The 24,812-nt window shown below is 39.8% G+C and overlaps 1 protein-coding gene across 6 annotated transcripts in view; it reads left to right on the forward strand.

The window, feature by feature from the left end:
* The window catches only part of SGMS2 (sphingomyelin synthase 2), a 107,545-nt gene extending 82,955 nt beyond the window's left edge, over positions 1-24,590 (forward strand). For all 6 annotated transcript variants that reach the window (XM_019636078.1, XM_019636079.1, XM_019636076.1 and 3 more), the window contains 5 exons: positions 7,913-8,603; positions 12,289-12,406; positions 17,643-17,796; positions 22,495-22,661; positions 23,974-24,590. In XM_019636078.1, the coding sequence (XP_019491623.1) occupies positions 8,149-8,603; positions 12,289-12,406; positions 17,643-17,796; positions 22,495-22,661; positions 23,974-24,177 (1,098 nt within the window). In that variant the 5' untranslated portion in view covers positions 7,913-8,148 and the 3' untranslated portion in view covers positions 24,178-24,590. The remainder of the gene's footprint in view (positions 1-7,912; positions 8,604-12,288; positions 12,407-17,642; positions 17,797-22,494; positions 22,662-23,973) is intronic.
* Positions 24,591-24,812: the final 222 nt, after the last annotated feature.

Raw genomic sequence — 24,812 nt, forward strand, 5'->3', positions numbered from 1 at the left:
AACTGGCAACCTTGTTAGGAGCACGTGCTCTCCCCAGCTGAGCCATCCTGCCACCTGTTGGCAGCTCAGTGGCAGCTCAGCTCAGGCTGAGCCCATGTGGGAATCAATCCAGCAACCCTGTTGCTCAGAGATCGCACTGTTAACCAACTGAGCCACTCAGGCCGGCCTCAGCTTAATTCTTCTTACTAAACACTGAAAACACCTAGATAAAGGAGGAAGAAACCACCTGGCATTCTCCCCACACCCACCCTCAGGAAATTCTCTAAACTCTTCTAAATGTATCAGGAATAGAGATGGGGAAAGGAGTTGGGGCAAGCATAAGCCAGCATTTGGGAAAAGGGCATCATGTGTCCTGAACTCTACCCCTTCACTCTGAGACCCTCTAATTTAGAATACATCCCAGATGAAATTTACAAGATTATTTTAAATATTCCCAATATTCTTTGACATGTTTTACAGCCCTCTTTTATCTTTAGGGTCTTGGTTTATCTGTCTGCCTGCCTGCTTGTCTAATCCATCTAGTCTATTGATCTGATCTATTTATCTATCCAACCCACTTATTTATTCATTTGTTTATTGTTAAATTGTCTTTCCCTGTGACTCCACCTCTCTTTAAGATTCCTCTCTTCCTACTTGAGAACTTCCTTCCTTCAACCCCAGGGATGCAGTTTTTTCTTTATAAAATACACTAATCAGACCTGACCATTGGAAACCTGCAGCCACCAGTAAAAAGATTAACAGCTAGGAAAGAGAAGCCAAATTTTAAAGCACCCTGTGGAACATTTTTCAAGTCACATTTTAGTGAAGATACTTTATTGTATCAAACTTAGTTAATCAGAAACAGTAGATACAAGCCAAGGACTATTCTACCCTCTCAATACGCTTCATTCTAGATGATAGATATTCCTTCTTGTGAGATACTCCCAGTCCCCAAGTCATTGTTTTCAAATTTGCACAGCCAATATTTGCTTTGTGTAAATAAGCATTCATTTCAACAAATATTGAATTGCCTGTTAAAGTGGCTAATTTTTATTTTTTTATTATTATTATTATTTTTTTTTAGTGAGAAAGAAGACAGACCATGTTTTTTTCCTTTTAATCCAACTCATAGTAAATTTTGATGTGTTCTATTAGAAAACCCATCTGGTTTTTGTCACTTTGTATTATTTAGTTACAAGTTTATTTTTGGAGCACAGTTTACACAAATTTTGTTAAACAGTTTGCTTTTCATTGGCTGGTTCTTGATCTTGTCTGTAGAAAACTCAGAAATGTGTGTTACTTCAGAATCACTGCTAAAGAAGTGCTCAACTGATAAGTACAACACTTTAAAGGGATAAGTGAGCCTGGAATATAATAACAGAGTATGGGATAGTCCTTGGTTTTCTAATTCTTTAGAAGCAAGTGATATTAATGGGCTCTATCTTCCTTTTTAAGAAAAGTAACAGTTTAAATGAATTATACCTTACATACTTATAAAATGCATTTGTTTTAAAAGGGTGTGATGAAACGATTTTTAGTAAATTTACAGAACTGTGTAACTATCATCATTATCTAATTTTAGAACATTTCCATTACCCCGAAAATAAAATTCCAGCCTATTTTCTAGCACTGTTCATTCCCACCTGCCGTCCCAGGCAACCGCTATTGTCATAGGCTGTATCTTTCTCTTGTAACTACTGGATTTAGAGCTAATGTGGTCCAAGCTACCTTCAAATGGGATAGTAAATAACTGCCAGAAATCAAAAGGTCTATTCTCTATCCAAGTGTATCACTCCCAGAGGTCAGAAGTGCAGTCACTGGTAACTGATTTTTCATTTCTATCTTTACATTAAAAAAATGTTTTCCCCCAATCTAGTCTCAGAATAGTGTCACCAAGCTACCTTGCAAGCCTGCCCATTTCCTTAATTTAAATATATTATACCTAGACAGATTTGGCAGGATAAAAACTTGCAATGGCCTGACAAGGACTCTTTTCCATGTTCCTTTTGTTGGGAAAGGATTTCTCAAATATGCATAATTTTTTAGTAAACGGTGGGTCATCTTGTCAGTTTTCAAAAAGGTTCTGGTAAAATATTTAACAAATTTTACAGGTGCTTCTGAAATAGAATCTCCTGGCTTATAGTACCCTTGTATCAATAAGCATATCAGTACTTAACCATTTTAGGGGGAAGATTTTTGTTTGTTTGTTTAGCTTTTATTTCACAGTCATAAACTTAATTGCAATCCAGCTAGACTTGGATGGGGACAAGGAAAATACGGAACCCAAAGAACTGCAGTGAGAGTACAGTTCCGAGGGTGTTGGGAGCAGATGGGCATGAGGGGTGCTCTCCGGAACCAAAGAAGGAATGGCCTGGTGGTTATGATAAAACAAGTCAAAGGTATTAGAGTCGTCACAGTCAGCAGTAGGGATGTTCTTGCTCGTCTCGCCATTCCTGGACCCAGAGCGCTCCATGGGCTCTACCGCCTTTCACCCTGCAGAAGAGCACATGCTTACCATCCAGCCACTCAGCCTTGGCAGTGCATATGAAAAACCATTTGTGTTGAGTCCAGCATTTACCAAGGACAAGATGCCAGGACCCGTATGCTTTCAGATGAAATTCTCATCATCAAACTTCTGCCCATAGATGGACTTACCACTAGTGCCCTTATGGTGTGTGAAGTCATCACCTAGCACATAAATCCTGGAGTAATTCTGTAAAAGCAGGAACCTTCATAACCAAACCCTTTCTCCCCAGTGTGCAGAGTACAAAAGGTTTCTGCTGTCTTTGGAACTTGGTCTGCAAACAGTTCAAAGGAGACTTGGCCCAATGGCTCGCATGTGGTCCGCAGCGATGTTGGAAGAACAACACGGTGGAGTTGACCATGGCTGGATGTGGGCGGCTCTGGGGCAGTGGGGTCTGGAATGCAGCCAGGAGATCTTTATAATTGTACAAGTTAAGCTCTAAGAATGTTAATATGTAAAAGCTAAGGTGTTTTGGTCTCAGGAAAAACTTTATGGACATGAAATTTCTTAGCTAAATTGGACCCTGTTAACATAAAGTGATATACCTATATTATAAATTTAATATGGTGGCTTATTAGTAACAGTAACTATAATTAAGTGGGCACATGTGGGTAACAAGGAAATGCTTAAGAGGCTTGTTTTCCCCTCCCACCCCACAAGGGAGGTGAATTATATATTAAATTTTTTTCTTAGTATATATTAATTTCTACAAAATTCCAAAGATTACAAAAATGCCTCTAATATTATCTAGAGGACTTTTGTGTGTATTTATGAATCTCGGGGCGGGGAGTGGTGGGGAGCTTATAATTGATTGTCTCTTAACCTTTCTCACTGACTATATGTCGCCCTCTAACATGTAATGAATGGCACCAGAGGTGGTGGTGTGTCATTAAGAACAGGGGCTCCTGAGGTCAGATTTCTGGTTCAAATCTGGGCTCTGCCACTTCCTACCTGTCTGATCTTGGGCATCTTACTTTATCTCAGTTTCTTTTCTTTAAAATAGTCCCTGGGGTTGTTATGAGGATTAATTAGATAATACACAAAACACATAAAGTAAGTACACATAAGTAACATTTATTTATGGCAAATGAATAACATTTACCGAGAACTGTTATTTTTATTTTTTTATAGCTATTTTATTCTGCTTGACTTTTTAATGGCTTTCTGGTGACAATTGAGTTTTCTTTTTTAAGGCCTCAGAAAGCTTTTGTATCTGTTAATGAACTCATCAGCTGTTTGTTTTCATGGATATTCAGTTCAATATAATTCTGTTTTAAGACCTAGTTTTTCTTAAACCTTTGAGCTCAATGCATAAATCTCTTTTATTCATTTTTCTGATGTGTAAATATTAGAAACACATTTTCTTTGATCGTTGTTTAACTCCCATCTTCAATAGATTAAAGTAACAGATTGCATTAAAACCCATATATAAACTTAGATGTTTCCATAATTTTTAAACTATAATTACACATTTAATACATTATTTTCTTAACCACTTCAGATGTACAACCAAGCCCTTGACATACAAATCTAGCAGCAGAGGATTTCTAAGCCCTTCGACCAGAATTTCTGTCTCTGCTCAGTTCCTGCAGGATACGATCAGAGAGCCTCCGCTTAGACCAGCTGCAGGACAATGTCATGAGTTTCACACAGGGACCTGTTCTTATAGCTTGAATATCTTTCACATGGCCCCTTCCCCCTTTTTTTAAACCATAACCTCTGATATGAATTATTGAGATTCTACATCTATTCAGATCTAAGTTTCTACTTAATTGAATACTACACCCTATTTATGTATATGTGTATCTCACGGTTTTATAGTTACTATATGAAAACAGTATTTTATATAAAGATAGCATGATTTATTTAACTAATACCCTGTCGTTGGATTTAGGCTAGTTCCTATTTTCTCATAGATAACTGTGTTGAAAGCCTACTTTCAGAAATATTTTTTATACATCCTTACTTCCTTTGGATAACTCGCCAAATGGAATAACGGGGTGTCATCACCCAATATTAGTTATGTGATGTGGTCTCACATCTACTGGTAAAAACGTGCTGCTCCTCCCATTTCTGCTTCCTGGTGAAGGTTATTATTATCATTTTGTCAAATTACAGGAACAGTCCTGTTGGAATTATTGAGAGAAAATGACTAATGTTATATATTACTATGGTAATATCAAGCCCTTTATGATATTAATAGAGGTAATAGAAATAAAACATAGAAGCACAATGATGTGTTTTCTTGTAATTTGACAAAAAGACTCTATAAAGTTCTCAGGAATGAAAAGAGGAGCAGTAGTGGGAGACTTCTTTTTACCAGATATTAGAACACATATTACACAGTTAAAATTGTGATATTGGCATCGAAAGAGCATAACTATATATACTTCTAGTCCCACTATTGAAATATTTCTCTCTCCAAAATCAAGTGGATGTTGAATTTTATCAAATGCCTTTTTCACTTCACTCAGGATGATCGTATCTTTTCTTTTTACATATATTTGTATTTTGTTACAATCACTTTAAAAAAAAAAAGTTGGGGAACAGTGTGTTTTTCCAGGACCCATCCACTCCAAGTCAAGTAGTTGTTTCAATCTAGCTGTGGAGGGCACAGCTCAGTGGCCTATGCGGGAATCGAACCGGCAACCTTGGTGTTATGAGCACTGTGCTCTAACCAACTGAGCTAAGTGGTTGCCCCTACAATCACTTCTTAATTTGAAAGCTTCCTTGCATTTCTGGGCTAAATCATACTTAGTTCAGAAGAAAATACTAACAGAACAATATCAGTGTACTAAAAGTTTTAGACTTTTGCATTTGCCTTCAAGCGGAAAATTAGTCTATTGTGGTCTTTAGCTCTTTAAATATTATCTAGGTTAACGTCCAGTATTTTGCAATGTAAGAAGACTTGGGAGTCTCTTCATCTGCTTTGCACTCTGCCATGAATGAATGAACTAATGGGGTTGCCATCTATGCAGAGGGACTATTGTGACTTTTGTCCCTTTTTCAAATACTTAGTAGTAGGGAACAATCACCATAGGAATGAGTATGTTGTAATCATCATCTTGACGACAAACATTTCATCCGAAGATTGGTTGACACACGCTGAATGTGCTTTGTCTACTTAATCTTCTTAATGAAATCCCAAGGAAAATATCAATCCAGCTGCTAATGATGATAAATGGGCTTTGCACTCACAGAGTGCTCTTACTCCCAAGAGCACGAAGCTCTTCATGATTAATTATTTCAGTCATCCTCACAGTTGTCCCATGAGATGGGTGGCTGAGTACTTCCTCTTTAAAAAAATAACTAGTTGGATTTTCTTCTGTTCTACATTCTGTGTTCTAGAACCGGGGAGCTACCTTATAAAGACCATCTGTATGTCAGCTGGTGGACCTGGCTTTTAAAATCACAATCATCTTTCACATACGAATGCCAGGCTCGGAGCAGATGGGGAGTAGTAAAGTTGGAGGAAATTAGGATGACAGTTTGGCAAGATGCTATGAGTGGTATAGCCTAGAGTTGGTGCAAAGAGACTGGCAATGGCTGAGTTAGTGCTTTGATACCTGCATTAGAAATAGGAATCCGTGGTGTTGAAGGTTTGGTTTTTGATGATATCCTACGGAGGCACCTCTTCATTATACTTCCTCTTCCCACGGCATTGTGCTCGGGCACTGCGAAGAGTGAACCTCCTCTTACAGGAGAAGGACACTGCTCCTTTCTCGTCCTGCTCTAATGTATTAGTAGCTGGGGGTTTTCACAGGGACAAGAGAAAGCGAGATGTCGGAAATGCTCAGTAGTATCTCTTACCGGGTCTCCATCCATCCGTGATCCTCCATTTCTCTGCCAGGCTAACTCTCGTCTTGCTTTTGCTTCCTCAGAAATGGACAGTGCCTTTCTGTGGATACATCTTGTCAGGGGAATAGGGATACAAGTAAAGCTATGTTTTTATCTAGTGCTCTCCTTACCCTTCTTTTCTAACATGCTATTCAGTCATCTCAAATAGTTTTGTTGTTTTAGTTGTGTCTCTTCAGTTAGAAGTTAGACTGGGAGCTCTTTGGGTGAATGTTCTGGTCAGTGTTATTTTTTTAAAATCCTTTTAATTGCGCCCCACATATCCCTCAGCACTGGGGCATTTAGATATACAATAAACACTTGTGGTTGCTCTATTTGCCATCCACAACTGTCAACAAATATTGAGTCTGTCATTTAAAGGTTTTTTTCTTTCGTTAAATAAAGGCTTAGCTGTCACCACTTTGAGTTTTCCCTCCTTATTTTTTTCCCCCCGAATTTATTCTGGAAGAGAAGCCTTTAAAATGCAAAGGATTATGCTTAAATTGTGCAGTGTACCCAGGCTGGGGACTAATTACAAGGTTTGAAAACCTCTTCAGGTGGTTGGGTTCTGTAGTATTACTAAAATACTGCTTTCCTAAATTGAGAACAGCTGGGGCCGTGTTGCTAGCAAGTATAAAAGAGCTGGTGCTGGTGCTCTGTGTTGTGAAGAAGTTCTTGCTCTGTGGAGTCTGTAGAGCTTCAGGTAAAGGCACCCTTTCCTCATCGGGGTCGTGGTGGGTAAGTGCCCCGAGCTGGTCCTCTGGGTGCCAGTTTCTATTGTTTGCTAGGAATTGTGGTGGCTGCATCAAAATGTTGCTAAATTACTATGTGACTTGTACTAAATTATTTTATTCTTCAAGAAATAAGTAGCTTGTTACCTAAATGAGATACAGCCAAGGCTTTGTGTATTTAAGGCTTTCTGTTTTTTTTGAAAGCGGTCGACTTTCCTTGTGTAGGGTGTGCATCTCTGAATATTTTTTTAAAAAAGGATAAATTGAGGCAGTGCCATTTAAAAATGACCTTGAATGTGTAGCTCTTGAATGTGTAGCTCTGAAAAGTGGTCACTTAAAAAGATTCCAGATTTTTAATAAGAAAATAAAGTTGACTGTTTTGACAAATGCAGAGTGTGACAGTTATTTAATTGATGTAATCAACTCATCACAGTTTTGTATTCTTTAAGGTTCATAGAAAAGATACAGTCTTAGGAAGGAATGCTGTGATCTGGGGAGGTTCTAGCTTGTTATGACTTCACGGTTAGCAACAGGTAATGGTATCTGAGGAAGTGTTTGCAATGTTGGGTCCTGCCTTCTATTTAAAGAAATGTAAAAGGGATTGATTATTAAAATGTTCCTATTTATACTGACATCAGCTCAAAAAGAGAAGAATTCCAAGATAAAACAATTCAATATTTTCTAAATAAACTCCATCTCAGCAGCTTTAGCTATGTTCTGACATTATATTTATAAAGCAAATGGCTTTGGTATTTGTTTCCTTATTTTGACAATGGTTTTGTTTCGGATAGTGGACAATTGGACAAGCACAGTTTATGAACATAGTTTTGTTTTGCTTTTACAGGTGGGAGAGTAACATCTTTTGGGAGAAGGAAATTGACTTGCTTTCCTGAAAGGGGTGACCATACTGCAGGTACCTGCGTGAGAAGACCAGTAATCACTGGCTACCTTCTTCTACGTTTTGTGCTAGGAAACAGAATCAGTTGAAGAGTCCATGTTGATCTTGGAAACAGAAGGATTAAAATACGTTTCTGCAAAAAAACTTGACCATCTCCTTTTTGATCTGAAGATTGGGAGACAATGGATATCATAGAGACAGCAAAACTTGAAGAACATTTGGAAATTCAAACCAACGATCCTACAAACACTTACACAAGACCTGCCGAACCTGTTGAAGAAGAAAACAAAAATGGCAACGGTAAACCTAAGAGCTTGCCCAATGGGTTGCGAAAGGGCGCCAAAAAGTACCCTGACTATATCCAAATTGCTATGCCCACTGAATCGAGGAACAAATTTCCCCTGGAGTGGTGGAAAACAGGCATTGCCTTCGTGTATGCTCTTTTCAACCTCGTCTTGACAACCGTCATGATCACAGTTGTACATGAGAGGGTCCCTCCCAAGGAGCTCAGCCCTCCACTCCCAGACAAGTTTTTTGATTACATTGATCGGGTGAAATGGGCATTTTCTGTATCAGAAATAAATGGGATTATATTAGTTGGATTGTGGATCACCCAGTGGCTGTTTCTGAGATACAAGTAAGTAGGTCTAACATGTTTTTTGGACTTGCCATTGGTTTGTACTGAAGTGAGTAGATGTGTACTTGAAATGACCTTTCATAGTTATCTGATAAATGCAGTGTTATGCAGGCATCTGATGAAAGGAAGCAATAGAAAGATCTACCACACTGAATAAATCCAGTCACTGTTCGATAAGCATTGATGAAGTAGCTGTGTGTGAAAATGACAACTATGTAGGAAAGAAGAGAAACGATGTGGTGGGTGATTCAGAGTTTATGAATTTAAGGTGCAGTACTGATTGCAAGCAACGTGGTGCTCTGGAATTTGCATGATAAATCAAGAGAACCGGAGTGTAATAACATTCACTTCATCATGCTTGTGTTATTTCAGGCTCTTAACAGGTGGGGAAAGGAGTAGGCGGGGAGCTTTTTTTCCCCCATTACTCACAATGTGATGACTGTATTCGTCTACAGTCAGTAAATGCTTTGGGGTTCGCTTCTGTTCAGGAGTTCTCAAATTTTACATTTCCTTTTGCCTATTGGCAACCCACTCACAAGAATTTAAGAAACTGAACTTAGAAACGGGTGCGTGTGGTTTGGGTTTTAGATTTCTAAAGTAAACGTGCCATCTGGTTTCCCCATGGCACCACAAAGGAGCTCTTAGTCCACTGGTTTCAGTCTCCCTGTTTGGAATAGCAGGAATCAGGAAGTACTGAGCCAGGTACCTTTGCTTTGAAGACACTTAAAAATAGATATAACCCTGAAGTAGTTATTTTTGCTTTCCTGTGAATTCCATTAAAAATAAGGCCTCTCTGTTCCCCTTTTCATCTCATTCCTCATTCAGATATTTGTTTTCTACTAAGATTCTAGTAATTAAATCATTAAAATATGTCTGATCAAAGCACTGGCCACAAACTGAGGCTTTTGAAAATGTAATGTATGTTGACTTAGTCTATACAATTCAAAAATTCAAAGTCCAATAGGATCTCAATATTAATGCCTCAAGGTCATTTTTAGAAGAGGGGAATTTATGCTATACTGTTCTTTCAATTGGTTGTTGCTTTGAGATTAGATAGAAGAATCCTATCTATCTTTGCTAAAGAGTTCCCCCACATGAAAATTTGCAGTTTTGAAAACTTATTCTACAAACAAGTCGTTCCTAAGCATTTTCTTTAAAATATCCCTTTTAATATGTTTCGTTATTATGTGTAAGTAAAATAGCTATCAATTTTCTTTTACTTAGTCCAAGAACTTTTTGCTGCTGAAGTTGTCAGTTACGGCATGCTGTATATTAAACTATACTTGTTAAACTTGAGCGTTTTTCTTTTTTGTGTCTGGAATTGACACTGAATATAAGAGAAACTGCTTGGGCCAAAGATGTTTGCTTTCTCCTCTAATTGGGAGCAAAGTTTTATTCCTATATATGTGAAAAGAGAAACTTTCCAGGATCTGGTAAGTAGCTGGCTTCCAGCCTGAAGTACAATCTCAGTTTCTCTGAATCTTCACCTAGAGAGTTGTTAACTGCCTCTCCATTATCACCTTAGATTTTTTGTTTGTTTCTTTTTCTTTTATTTTCTTATTATTAGTTTCAGGTACAAAACAATGTAATAGTTATACATTTCACCCCTCACAAAGTGATAACCTCCTCCCCCAATCTATTGCCCCTCTGACATCGTATATATCTATTACAATTCCATTGACTCTATTCCCTGTGTTGTACTCCATATCCTGTGACTTATATATGTATTAAATTATAGTCGCCATATAATTCAGTTTTATTTAGTATGTCAAAACTTGTGGTCACATAGCTGGCCACATGTTTTAGTGACATCTGTTTCAAAAACTTGTTGGGGAAATCACACTAATTTTCCTTTTCACTTGTGAGGTAGAATTGGATCTTATATTTTAGTAATTAGTGGAGTAATTTTTATAACCCATTTTGAACATCCCAGCTGAATAAGAAATCCTACTTGCGTGCTCTCTCCACACCCCACCCAAACACCTTCAAAGCTATGGGCAAAAAATTATTGGCAAAAGCTCTTTTTTCTAATTAAGGCTACAAAGTGCATTTTTAACCTCCTAAGTTAATTTTCTGTTCTGAGTACAGCTGAACTCAGAATACTGGAAAGAATCTAACGGACTCATAATAATTGCTGCTTATGACTTCACCTTGTCCAACAGCATGGAGCACAATTCAGCACTCTTTGGAGTCCTAGGGTTAAATCAAAGGACGAATCGTTTTTTCACTTAACCCAATGGAGAAATTCAGCATTGTTTGTCACCGGTTCCTTTTCAGTGCTAGAAAAGGCAGACCTAGAATAGCAAGCCTTTGAAAGAAAAACCTTGCAATAAATAAATACTTCCATCAACTAGTTAAGGCGGTGTCCCTCTCTGTATTTTGACCCCAGAAACCCTGGAATATTTTTAAGATAGTTGCTGGAAACAGGCATCTAAAATTATATTTGTCGTGATTCTTTAAATTAGACGTCGCAACAGTTACCTGAATTAGACCCTGATCCATTATCCATGTCAGACCACAGTCTTACAGAAAACTTAAAATATGCCACGTGCCTGAAACTGCCTTTTTTCCCCCCACAAGTCTTTGATCAGTACTGGTTTTGGAGGTTTGAGAGCTCTGAAAATAGGTTACCTGGAGTACTATAGTTTATGTGTTGGGGAAGTTGCAACTAGTAATTCTAAGGGCTTTATGGATCCTACTCATCTCATTCCCCAGAGCCTAGTGATTCTAGACCTAACCCTAACCACACAATAGAAAAGAAGCTGTTATCTTCAACTGGAAGCGAGGACACTCAGAGCCCTTGATGCCCGCTCAGGTACCCCAGAGGCAGCTGTGCAGGGGCAGAGCCCTTCCCTTCAGAGGACAGTGAGGACACACTGGGACCACAGCCTTAGATTGAGGACACAGGGTAAAGGACAGGGATGAATGTGATCAATACCACTGTCTCCACCAAAAGAATATAAAGTGAGAAAGGACTTGTGGGGTGGGGTTTTTCCTTTTTGATTTTTTTTTCAATCAAGACTGAGTAAAATAAGGGCAAATTAGTCTGTTTAGAACTTCATTATTAAATACCCTTAAATGCACAAGGACACTTTGAACATCTTTAAAATAGTCCCTGAACATCTATAGTATAGTCATAGCCAAAATAGTTGATGCCCAAGTTGTTAAAATACTTCTGGATGGTCCCCAAATAAACCTTGCTTATTTTATAGCTTCGGTTAAATGAGTTGTCCCATTTCCCTGTGTGTCCAATTATGCAGCATCGCCTTAGTTCATTACTGAATTCCTCTGTGACCATGGCTCAAGAGAGGGTTTTATTAATGCAGTGAGTTGACTGAAAACTTAGAGCTTCACTGAATTCTCTGGCAAAGGGTGACTTTTTTAGAAAAGGCGGTTATCTAGAACCCTCCGTCTACTCCTCCACTCCCCACAGACTCACTCCCTTTGGGCCCATCCCACCTAGATGTATCGCAGTATGTGACTCTTCATTTCTGAAAACTGCTGTGCAACCTCTCCATGGAATTGTGGGGATGGGCAGCTCAAAAATAAGCTTTGAAACTGTGAAACTGTGGTCTCTTAATGCCATTCTGTATTATGTCTTATTCCTTTAAACACTGTTTTATATAGCATTAGGAAGAGAAACAACTAGTAAACTTGTTTTTCCCCATCTCTATTATTCCTTTAGGTCAATAGTGGGGCGCAGATTCTTTTTTATCATTGGAACTTTATACCTGTATCGCTGTATCACAATGTACGTCACTACGCTACCTGTGCCTGGAATGCATTTCCAGTGTGCTCCAAAGGTAAGTACCCCTGAATTGCCATTTAGAGGCGATCAAGAAAATGGCTATTGAGCACCTGCTCTCTATTGTATATTCTTCAAGACACTTTCATATGTGTTAACTGAAATCTAGCGTATTTTCTGTTTTTCTTTAGGTTTTGGGGGGAAGAAATTAAAATGGGTTCATAAAGTGTATATCTTTGTGCATAAAAAATTCATAATAACAAAGTTATTGGGTGTTTGACTTTTCACTTTTTTACCTTTTCATTTACTTACTCACCTTCTCCTTCTAGAGCTTGTATTCTATTGAGAGATGACAACTGATAATTTCTAACTTGTCACAGGGTGATAAGCCAGGCGGCTATCAGATGGAGAACAGTAAAGCTGAGTAATAGTAAGGGACTATGGGGGTAGGTATTAGGTTATAGAGCGTTCAGAAAGACTTCTTTAATGAGAAAGCATTTGGGCAGGAACCAAGGTGAGAGAGGGAGCCCTGTGGATGAGGTGAGAGCTCCAGGCCAAGGAAGGAGCACAGTCAAGGTAGATACAAGAAAGAGCAGAGCGACCAGTGTGGCGGCACGGAACTGATGGTCCAGGTGGTGCAGCTACAGAACCCATTGGCCCCGTGGCCATTGCACAAATTTGAACCTTGGTTTTGGCAAGTGAGGAAGAAGTAGCTGGATTCACTTGGGAGTAAGGAGTCATTCGATTTGGGACACATCTTGAAGGTAGGGGCCAACAGGGCGTGCTAGTAAGTTCGACATGGGTCTAAGAGAAAGCAGTCAAGGATAAACCCCACATTTTTAGCAGTTGGAAAGACAGAGTGGCCTTGAGCTGAGACAGTGTGAGAATGGATTTTGAAACTGTCTTAAGCAGCCTTTACAGCTTCTCCAGGGAGAGGCATTTCTCGAGAGAGCTGTTAATCATCTTAGACCCCCGTGTACCCTGGTTTATAAAAAAGGAAACTTACAGATCCTGTGCTCTCTGGACGATGGAATGAAGTCTAACTTCATATTTTTACTGAACACTAGGCAGATGTCCAAGGGGGAAGGAAAAATAGAGTTGTTCTGAAGAAGTCAACAGCCTCCCTCAACCAAAAATAGGTGTGGTTTGGGGACACTGTAATTTTCCAGAGCCATCAATGCAGAAAGTATCTGTAATTAAAACAGTGTACATATTGAATTTAAACATCGGCTGATTTTTAGTGAAACTAAATTAAAGCATAGGAGAAGTTCAGAAACATAATAAACACTTCTAAGGGGTTAGTGCTGTGTGTTACATGAAGAAATGGCCACAGGAAAAAAAAAGGCAAGCCCGTCCTACTGATGGCTGAGGTTTGCAGGGATGAATTGCTATGATTACAGAAAGAAAGTATTCTCCGTGGAAGACTTGCAATTTTCAGAAGCCACACTAGTAAACATACCCCTGGATGCCCAAGCTCCAAATACCGTGGAAGCTCTGGTAGCATCCTTACTAATCAGCTCCTGTGTTCAGTGGGCAGGACCTCTTCCTGAAGCGTAAGCAGCCTATTGGTGCCCAACTCATTCAGTAAAACACATACAATCCCTTTGATAAAAGTGATGTGGTGTTCTATGGAACAGGAGTCAGAATTGCATTTTGAATGTGATTCAGCCACTGGCTGAGCTTAGATTTTTGTGGCTGGTAAGGCTATTAGATAACCTACGTGTCTCCTTTGTTGCTGACTGTAGATGTCCTTCATGACTATGAGTCCACTGAAATCACTCGCTATAGGAGGATGTCAGCTTGTTACTGGTGGCTAACACAGTCTGTTACTCACTGGAGGCGATCACCACGGTGCCATCGCAGTGATAGGTCCCTTGGTGAAATCCGTGGCTCGCACTTTTCCACCTGCCTTCTCCCGTAGCCTCTGGTTTACCTTAAGTCCTTTGCTGATGATTTGCTTCAAACCACCAACCCAAGCTTTGGTTTGCAGCCACAAAATGTGAGTTCTGAAAAGTGTGCTTAAATACATTTTGGTCCAGTTATTAGGACTCACATGAAATCAGATAGCCTTTTAAACCCATTTTGCCACATACAAAAATGTTGGGCTGGCATAGCTACACTCCCTTCCCAGAGAAAGCCTCCCTCTCACCCTGGTCATAGATGTCCAGAGGGCTTCTCCTCTTAATTGAAGAGACACTGTAGATGGTAGGGTTTCTGGTTTATCAGTAGCCAAACTGGGATCTGTTGTACCTCATTTATTTTTGTAGGAAATGATGTGTAGCGGTCACAGTTTGGGGAGCCCTCAAGAACAGTGAGCCCCGTGTGCTTTGGATATTATGATTGATGCATCTCTTAGCTTTCTACATCTTCAGTTCCATGTCCCGTAATGACATAGGATGGTATCTGAAAAATGAGGAAATTATTAGGAACTGGGATATTAAATGGTGTGATAGGAGGTCCCACTGAACTAGAATGGAATTAGAAAACAATGCATTAATCCCAACTCTGTTCTTCCCCTATTTCCCAGTTTTCTTTTCCTCCCTTACTTGAGGTTCTATTTAGTATTTATAGTGGGTGTGATTTGACATCTTAGGGTAGCAGTGACACAATTGAGGAATTAAGAACTGAGAGAAGACAGAGCAAGGGGAGAGTTTTTTCTGTGTTCTGTGAAGGCATACTGAGTCAGATGGTCTGAGAGCTCTACATGCGAGTGCACTGCTGAAACAAAGGGGAGAAGAGGAAATGTCTGGTTTATGTATGCTTTTGGATCCCTCTAACTCCAAGTAAAGGGACTGAGGGCTTTAAGTGTTTCTGCCCTTAGAAAATAAGAGTATTAAGTTAGGACGAGTGAGTGGATAAAACAATTATTACGGTTTTGAAATAAAGAGTACTATGTTCGTTTAAACGGGGAACATAGTGGTTGAGCAGAATGTACGTACCTTTTTGTTTTATCTCAGTGTTGACAGTTGTTTTTATCAACCGCTTGACAAGAAATTCCTGAAGGACTGGTTGATCTGATAAAGCACACAGCTAGATTCTATCCTCCGCATCAGGGCATATCACATTATTTCATGTCGTTTGCCATCCGTCTTTCCTGAGTAGCACCTGGAATGAGTCCTGCAGCTCTGTCCACAGTCCTTCCCTTTCTCGGTGTGGACCCCTTACTGCCTTCTAGAGCCTCCCTTTTCAAGGCAGGGTTACCTATTACTTGGCATGTTGGGTTCAAGGACTGTCAACGCTTGATAAAATATGTATGTTCTCTCGGTTTTTGTCACCTGGGTTTGCCCTAAGCACCCTTTATTTTTTTTTAAAGATTTTATTGGGGAAGGGGAACAGCCAAGTTGTTGTCCTTCAGTCTTTAGTTGTGGAGGGCACAGGTAGCTCAGCTCCAAGTCCAGTCGCCATCTGGCCACCTGTCACTCAGCTCAAGGTGCCGTGTCAATCTTAGTTGCAGGTGAGCCTAGCCCACCATCCCATGTGGAAATCAAACTGGCAACCTTGTTGTTAGGAGCACGTGCTCTTACCAGCTGAGCCATCCTGCCACCTGTTGACAGCTCAGCAGCAGCTCAGCTCTGGTGCAGCTTACTGACCCATGTGGGAATCACACTGGTGCCTGTTGCTCAGAGCTTGCACTCTTAACCAACTGAGCCACTTGGCCGCCCCCCCTAAGCACACTTTTGAAGAAGGTTAAGATTCCTCGAGATCGCCTGTTTCTCACCCTACCCTCAAACCTGGTTCACGTCATTGAGAATTGTGGAAAGCTTTCCAGATCCATAAGATTTTTTTTTTTTAATCAGGAAAGTTTTGTCTGATATGGATGTTTTAGGGAAGGAATCCTGCCCCAATTCCTTGCTCTATGGGTTAGGATGGATTTCCACATGCTTTGGAGGCTAACTTAATCTCTTTCCTCCTAGACCAGCGGTTCTCAACCTTTCACAGGGGTCGCCTAAGACCATCGGAAAACACATATTTTCGATGGTCTTAGGAACCGAGACACCGCTCCTCTATCCGTCTCCAGGACTACATGCAGATACACCCACATACGAGTACCCGGCGACCCCTGTGAAAAGGTCGTTCGACCCCCAAAGGGGTTGCGACCCACAGGTTGAGAACCGCTGTCCTAGATGCTCTTCCCATCCATCTATCTATACGTGTCTTACCCTCCTTCACCACCATGCATCCACCTGGACAAGACAATACCTGTCTTTACCACTAAACAGTTTAACCACCATCAGGGCTAGACTGGCTGTGCTTCAGGGCCCAGCTGCCCAGAGGATCATCATTGAGTATAAAAGGCAGCATCTCATACAGCTGTCCCCTGGATCCCAAATGAATAGTGATTAATGGTGTTCCTCTATTTCTCTTTTCATGTGTTCTGTTACTCGATCTTATTTCTGAGTAGCATTCTTTACTTTTCTAAGAGGACTCACTTTATTCTAGACCAATCTGAAATCCTCTGCCTTGCCTCCCAACATATCAGTATTCCAACTTTCTATGCCTACCATATTGACCGACTCGGTCCACGACTCTTTCTTGAATGCTTAGGTTTTAACAGGATATAAACTTTGGACTTTTGCCTCCAAGTCCTGCCCAGCCCATCATTGTTTCCCATTTCATCACGGTGGCTTCTAGAGACTTCTATACCCAGCCAAAGGGAGCTCTTTCCTGACCCTCTGCCGCAGCACACAGGTTATTTCTTTCAGGGCTGTTTTCCCTGATCAAAGATATTTATTTTTGAAGCTGCCAGTACCTCACTAATCCATTATTTCAAACCTATTTAAATTATTTAATGTGTTGCAGCTCTCTTTTAAACTGTGTTTCATCAGATATTAATACAGCTATATGCATGCTTCAGGCTGACAACTTAACACAATGCCTGAATACACTGTACGATATTAGTAATGTGGTATGCAGCTGAATCAAATATTAACCATCCAAAACCCTGACTTCCCCTGCAAAGAGGAAAGAAAGTAGCTTTGATCTTTTTTAGCACATAGCTGTGGTGAAGTCATTAGTTATTAATATTTTTAAAAGCTTTGCCCAAGGACACAACATCACCAAAACATATTATTAGAAACATCCTGAATAATTTAAAACGTGTCACTAAAACTGGCCAATACAAGGACTAAAACCCAGTTTGAGGAGCTTCCCCTTAGGATTTTTTTTTTCTTTTTAAGTTAAAAAGAAAAAAAAAAATCACAACCTGGTGGCCTTTCTAAGTTTCACACAAATTAGGCTGAAACATGATTTTATCAGCTTATAAATTTTCTTCCTGATCTCGTTGTGTCATTCAGCTCAATGGAGACTCTCAGGCAAAAATACAGCGGATTTTGCGGTTGATTTCCGGTGGTGGGCTGTCCATAACTGGATCGCATATCTTATGTGGAGACTTTCTCTTCAGCGGTCACACAGTTGTGCTGACGCTTACTTATTTGTTCATCAAAGAATGTAAGTAATAACTCATTCCCACTTTACTGATCATTGTAGTGGGAGGGATTCCCTAAGCCCGAAGCCTTTACTCTATTGGACGTGATAGCTATAAAGAATGCGCGCGCTCGCGTGTGTGCGTGTGTGCGTGTGTGTGTGTGTGTGTGTTTTAAATCACTTTAGCTAGTCATATGTGATTTAAAGACTGAAGCCTTAAATGTGTTCCTGGCTTCTCTGTAACGTTTAGCATGCTTCCAAAATGTCTCCCTCCTTGATTAGTACTTCTCGAGGTATGAAAAGGTATTTTAATGTTGGAACTAAAAGGAACAATTGTTAAGTTTATTGCAAAAAGAATCAGTGTGCTCTACAGCCAACTATAAATGACTTTTGAGTGAAACTTCCATTCCATCATTCCATGTAACAATGTTTTTTCCTTCTTCTTTTTAAAACATTCTAATTTTATTATTTCCAGCTGACTTTTATGGTTTAATAGGCATCTTCATGGAACATTTTGCCAATACTGATCATTGTCTTCATTAAGAAGAAGCATGGAGGCAAGAATGTGAAGTATCTTTCCTTATTTATACACTTAATTCCCATCATACAAAATCCTTTTATAGCTCAGCAACTTGAATGCTGCAATGTCTTGTTCATTGTGGGCTGTATTTGGTTTTAACTGCCTAGCTGATCCCATTCTTGTAGATTTCTGAGATTTTGTATATTTAGGTCCATTATCTCAAAATCCTTTTGATAAATAGTGATGCTTCCCCTCCAAGGTAACCCATGCCAGTGTTTTTCAGAGGTTTATCTCAGTTCTCTTCCCTTACAGTGTTGTAGAGGAGGTCCTTTGCAGAGACTGCTGAAGGCACCTTACCCCCTCTGTCCTTCCTCCCTCCTGTCTTGGCCTTTCATTAATCCAAACAGGTGTGACCTCATGTAATGGCAGTACAGACATCAAAATTTACCTCCTGGTGGTGCAGAAGTGAATTTTATCCCACAGATTGCCTGGGTTTTAGGTTTAAGTTCTGCTTTAGGGGCAATATATGACAAAGAGTTGAAATTCTCTTGTACCATGTTTCCCCAAAAATAAGACCTAGCCGGAGAAGAAGCCGTAGCAGGATTCCTCCAGGATACAGAGGGCACACACCCCTCACATGAGGGTTTTATGACCTGTTTCAGGGAGAAGGGGGCCTTTTCCCACAGACTCCTTCAGCTTAAAATATTCAGTATGCCAAGGTGCCATACTTTGGCGCCTAAAATCATGTGAGGGCTTATTTTCCTGCTAGGTCTTATTTTCGGGGATACAGGGTAGTAGGCGAAGTAAAATCTTATTTTTTGGTGAGAATTATGTAGCTTCTGAATTGTTTCCTTTGTAAATGCTCTATATGAACTTAGTGACGTGTGAAGTGTGTGGCCTTATCATACTTTAAGGTGGAGGGCTTTCTGTGCTTTTCCCTTAATTTCTCCTCTCACGCTCTCTGAGAGGTGGTGGTGGGAGGGACCCAGGCTTGTCTCTGCACCAATGTCGGGAGATAATAGTCTCTTCCTTAAACTTTAGTTACTACATTTCTAATACCTAATTTTTGGTTCAGCGGGTGTGGTGAGGCAGGTGGCATGGTTTGTGCTGTGTGTGGTTCTAACTCTAGCTTTTACCGAGGGAAGTTCCATTTGTATGTACGATCAGTCATTTTCTAGTCCACGGGTGCCTCTGAGGTAGAGGATCTTCTCTCGAATCTGAGGATCATAAAAAGCTTGTAGAAGATGAAGATAAGGGTGGGGGTAGTTACATGTTAAGAGTGAGGTCTCCATGGGTTGCAAACTATGAAGTAATGAGGAGAAAACACTCAAGGGAACCAAGAGTGAGTTTTATAAAATAACTGAAGACGACATGATGTTAACAATAACAAATAGACACAATACCTCCTCTGTGCCAGGCATTCTTCTAAGATCTTAATATAGATTAACCCACTCAATCCTGCAGCCAGCCCAGGTGGGAAGCACTGTTTTTCCTCATTTTTCAGAGAGGGACCTTAAGCAGAGAGAAAGTAAGCGACCAACCACGCCCATCATCAGTTATTCAAACTCAAGCAGGTAGACTCCAGAGCTTCTGCTATTAATTTCTTGGCTCTGTTTAGAATTTTTGGAAGCCCAAGTTGTCTGATTTTTATAGAATTACTAAGGAATAATCTGGGTACGTTGCTCATTATTGTTCTATCTTTTACCTCAGAACCATAGCAGGGCAACTTGTGGTCATTTTTATTCCTTAATGAAGGCCATGCAGTATGTAGGGGCATTTTCTTCCCAAGATGTGAGTTTAGCTTGAGGTTTTTTTAATTGTGTAAGTTTACATAGAGTGAGGAAAGAATTGTATTCTGCGTTTTCCAGTCTTTGGTGGGAAGTAAAAATGGCAAATCTGCAGGACTTAACACAGCTCAGCTTTAAAGTCAGCTCTCTACATACACATCCCATGCTTGTGCCCATTTCCTACGCACTTAGGGAAAAACAGTCACTTTCTAAATTATACCATGCATTATTGTTCTGAGTAAGCAGTGGTTCTAGTGGTTTCTTTGAACAGTCTGCTTCTAGAATTAGATGCATTATTTATATATTGTTTTGTTTTCTTGCCTTTTGATCAGTTTGGACTCTCTCCTTGTGTTTGCCCCATTGTCATGAGTGAACTTGAACTTAGTCATGAAAGCAGATGAAAACATGTGACTGGGATGATTTTGAGGTTTAACAAGAGAGGGCTTTGCACAATTGGACAGATATTATCATTGGGGCTTAGGTTTCTTATAAAATTAGACCGGAGATACCAGCCTCGCTGTTAGTAACTTATGTCTTGGTAGTTGAGAAAAAATTTTTTTTTTCTTTTTTATCTTGCTACCACACAAAGTCCATTGTCTCTATTATTCATTGACAGCTAGGGCTAGGATCCTATGCAGACAGTAGAGTGATTAATATTTGTGTTATCAATATTCAGTTTGATGTTATCCCTCTGGGTAAAATGAGAGAGCAGAGAGGATTACCGTTTTGCCATTTCTACTTCAAAATATTGGGTTGTCGGAAAAGTCATGCAGTATTTTTTTCTGTTTTTCGTTGCAAAAATGCGTCATGACTTTTCCGACAACCCAATAGTTTCTATTAAATCTTTTCTTTGGGTCAGCCAGTGTTTTCCATTAATGAGCTATAGTCCCAGTGTGATAGCATAGTAGAAAATGCATTTTTACGGGAGAGGAGTGCTAGTGTTCCCAGCTATTCTAAAACCTCATTTTCAATTCCATGGGAAGTAAAATGACCATCAGGCCATCTCCTCACTCCTTAACTACATTGGCTTTGCTTCTTGTGGATAAGCAAATACAAAATAGTTCTGGTTCACTCAGACATTTTGAACTTGAAGGTAAACACCAAATGACCTATAAGCAAAGGAGCAGGGTTGGTGTGAGACTTTAGGGAAGGGTGAAGTCTGTGGCGCTGGAAAATGCATATTGAGTGAAATCTCCAGGTTTCTAAATGGTAGGCTCAGAATGTTAAAAACTGAACTAACTAGAACAGTTATGGGGACTGGATCTGGCTCCTTAGTCTACCAGAATAAAGCTTCCCCCAGCTTTAAAATTCTAAGAATATATGTTGTCTGCCAGAACTTAGTGGCAGGATGAACCAAATGAGAAATAATGCAAAGCACATTCAAAATTAGGGAGTCAGACTTTCAAATGCAAATCCAGGTTTATTATCTTCCTGTTCTACTTGAGACCAAAAGGGCAACAGCTATTTTACCGAAGCATATTTTTTTATTTAAATGATACCTGAGTTGGTATTTCATCCAAAGTTCTAGAAATGGATCCATTGGCTATTCAGCTATTCTTCCACACTTGAAAGTAAATACCACTATCAACGTAAACACAATTACATATGAAATACATTTCCGTTTATTAGATTATTAACTTTGTGAGCTCATAAAGCTTTAAATTAGAAAAAAAAGAAAGTTATTAAAGAAAAAAAGAGAAGTGAATAGAGATAAACTTGGTTCCATTTATATGATCTGTGTCATTAACACGTGTGTGGGGAGGCTGTGGGGCGTGTGAACGATGTTTAACCTGATGAGAGCTCCAGTTCTGTCCTACAGTTGACCAGTGCGATGAACTTGGCCTCACCGGGAGGGCTGGAATCCTTAAGTTAACTGGCAAGAATCCTTTACATAGGACGAGTTTTACGGATGCTATTGGCAGTAACAGTATAGAATTGCTGAGAATGAAAATATTGCTAGCCACAGTGCCATTTTTCTCCCCTTGAAGAAATTACTCCTGCTCTCTAATTCCACTCCCCTCTCCATTTTCATTGACAACTACCTTTTCTTTTGACCCCTGCTGTTTTTCTTTCTAGTGGGATCCATTGTGTGAGCCAGTATGAGCCAAGTGCAACCAACCTAATAAGAAATAACCCTGTTCTCTTCCTTATTAAACAGCTTAGCAGTGGGCAAGGCCTAGAGTCTCCAGTATCACCAGCCTCCCCAACGAATGACTTTCAGACCTGCTATCAGTGGTGCCCCCTTTTCCCTTCCTACCCGGACAAATCCTGGGCTGTTTCCAGGGACGCCTTGTGGGTTGTTAGTTTTCTCCTTCCGATGACTTCTTGGCCTTAGATTATTCTACCAGGAGAGACTGTGAAAATTAAGTTCATCTCTGAGGATCTTATTAACTCTACACTTTTTCTGCTGTCCAGATTCGCCCCGTCACTTCTGGTGGTATCATTTAATCTGCTGGCTGCTGAGTGCTGCTGGGATCATCTGCATTCTTGTAGCACATGAACACTATACCGTCGATGTGATCGTCGCTTATTACATCACAACACGGCTGTTTTGGTGGTACCATTCCATGGCCAATGAAAAGGTGAGAGCCGGGAAATTACCCTGGATAATTTCTTTTCTTTAAATGCAGTGGACCCTTTTTCATACAATGGGGTTTGAGGTAGTTTAATGGGAATAACCGCTGTTGCCACCCAAATGTTCACTTAAGCTTATAGCCATTACTGCTGCTTGAAAGAAAGAAGGTCACAAATATAAATGCCATTTAAGGTTTAAAATGCTGTCTGAGTATAGAGCATGAGGTTTTACTAATTTAACCAGTTTATATGAGAATTAAAGAAGTGTATATGCCAAATTAAAAATTAGGAACTTTCTCTGTAGAAGCATTGAGGTGCAGCTAAGTAAGACACTCCCTGTTTTCAAAGAACTTAATTTTGAGGACAAGATGGCAACTATTTTTGAAAGTCAGGCAAAATAAATAACTTATAATAACTGGATTCAGTTATTATACATTTGCTGGGCTCTCTGGCTTCCCTTCTTATTCTTCCTTATTTCTGCTGTCTCCTGTTTCCAGGTGAACTTTTTTTCTTCTTCCATTCATTCTGAAAGAGCTGGCTCAAATGCCACCTCTTCTGGGAAGCCTTCCCAAACTCCTGCACTCTGCCTCTAGTCCCAAGATGGAATTATTCATCCTTTTCTCCATGCTTTCCTGGTCTTGGTGTGTGTCCTTGGCATATTAGAGTTTGTGTGCTGTGACTTACTTATCTTGGGATTGTCTTGCCATATTGTTGGATGCATTTAATGTTTGAAGAATTTGTGAGAGATCAAAATGCGTCCTTCCTAAAGGATCCAAATCCAATTCTCATTTAGTGGTGGCCACTACTACGTGCTCTTCCCATGAATGTATTTGTCTTTTAGCTCTATATCCTGTTTTGTAGTCTCCTGTTGCCATCTATCTTTGTTCACTTCCATCTAGATACCTGCTGATGCCCTTGAACCAAAATTTTCATCTTTCCTCTTAAATATATTCAACTTTGTGTGTGCTCTCCTTTCACTCTTCCATCCTCCTTGACCCGTAGACCTGACTACTCACATCCAGAAAATTGTTTCTCCTGGATAATAACTCTCACATCGATTCATTCCTGAGTTTCCATTCTCACCGGAATTGCAGGCAGAAGATTTGCATGAACCACAAAGAGGGGAAAAAGAGTGGAATGGGAAGGGGGTGAGAGTCACGCCAGAGTTAGGGAAAAGGCTCAAAGACAATTACTGTTGTATTTGTTAAATTGCTACTTTCCCTGTTAAATTACAGCGAATGACAGTTTAATTAAGAAAAGAAATTGGGATGTACATCATGAAAAATATGTCTCATTTTACTTTTTCCCTGCCTTTTACAGAACTTGAAGGTCTCTTCACAGACTAATTTTTTGTCTCGAGCATGGTGGTTCCCCATCTTTTATTTTTTTGAGAAAAACGTGCAAGGCGCAATTCCCTGCTGCTTCTCCTGGCCACTCTCCTGGCCTCCTGGCTGCTTTAAATCATCATGTAAAAAGTATTCTCGGGTTCAGAAGATAGGTGAAGATAATGAGAAATCGACCTGAGGAGCAGAACAGAGACATCAGCTTTTATACCAAAAGAGGTATCACTGTAACCAAAGGTATAGTTTTGTTTTGTTTTGTTTTTAATTTTAGAGGAACTGACTGGTAAATGAAGAAGTGGACCAAATTTTGTGTAAATGATTAGAAAGATGAACAAAGTATTACCCTTTGACTGGTTTTTATTCGTCCTAAGTTACATTCTCCAATGGCTCTTCATTCATTGGTGACATGCCCTCAACCCGGGATTTTACTAATGAGCTTGTTAAAGAGGTGCCAAAGAACATACTACTCCTTTCCTTAGTTTTTTTTCCACTAAAGCTCTCTACTTCAGAATTTTTTCAGGGGTGGTTATTTTGTTTTCTTCCAAGGTCAGAAGAATTTGTTGATGTTTTAAATAAACTATCTGGACAGATACAGGTACTGTGTAAATAGAATAACCTAATGTTGAAAGGGGCTCTTAGCATTAGGCTTCGTAATTATGGGGAGATCCAGGGCTCCTAAGTACACTTTGGGTGAACTTTGTTTCTGCCCTATCACGGGGAAGGTCAGGGTTAGGTCTGGGAACGTGCACTGCTGCTACCACCCCAATGCTCTATGTATCACTTTTACTTTATTTTCTTAAACTGATTATTTCAAAA

The sequence above is a fragment of the Hipposideros armiger genome, unplaced genomic scaffold, assembly GCF_001890085.2.
Source record: "Hipposideros armiger isolate ML-2016 unplaced genomic scaffold, ASM189008v1 scaffold_26, whole genome shotgun sequence".
NCBI classification, from domain to species: Eukaryota; Metazoa; Chordata; class Mammalia; order Chiroptera; family Hipposideridae; genus Hipposideros; species Hipposideros armiger.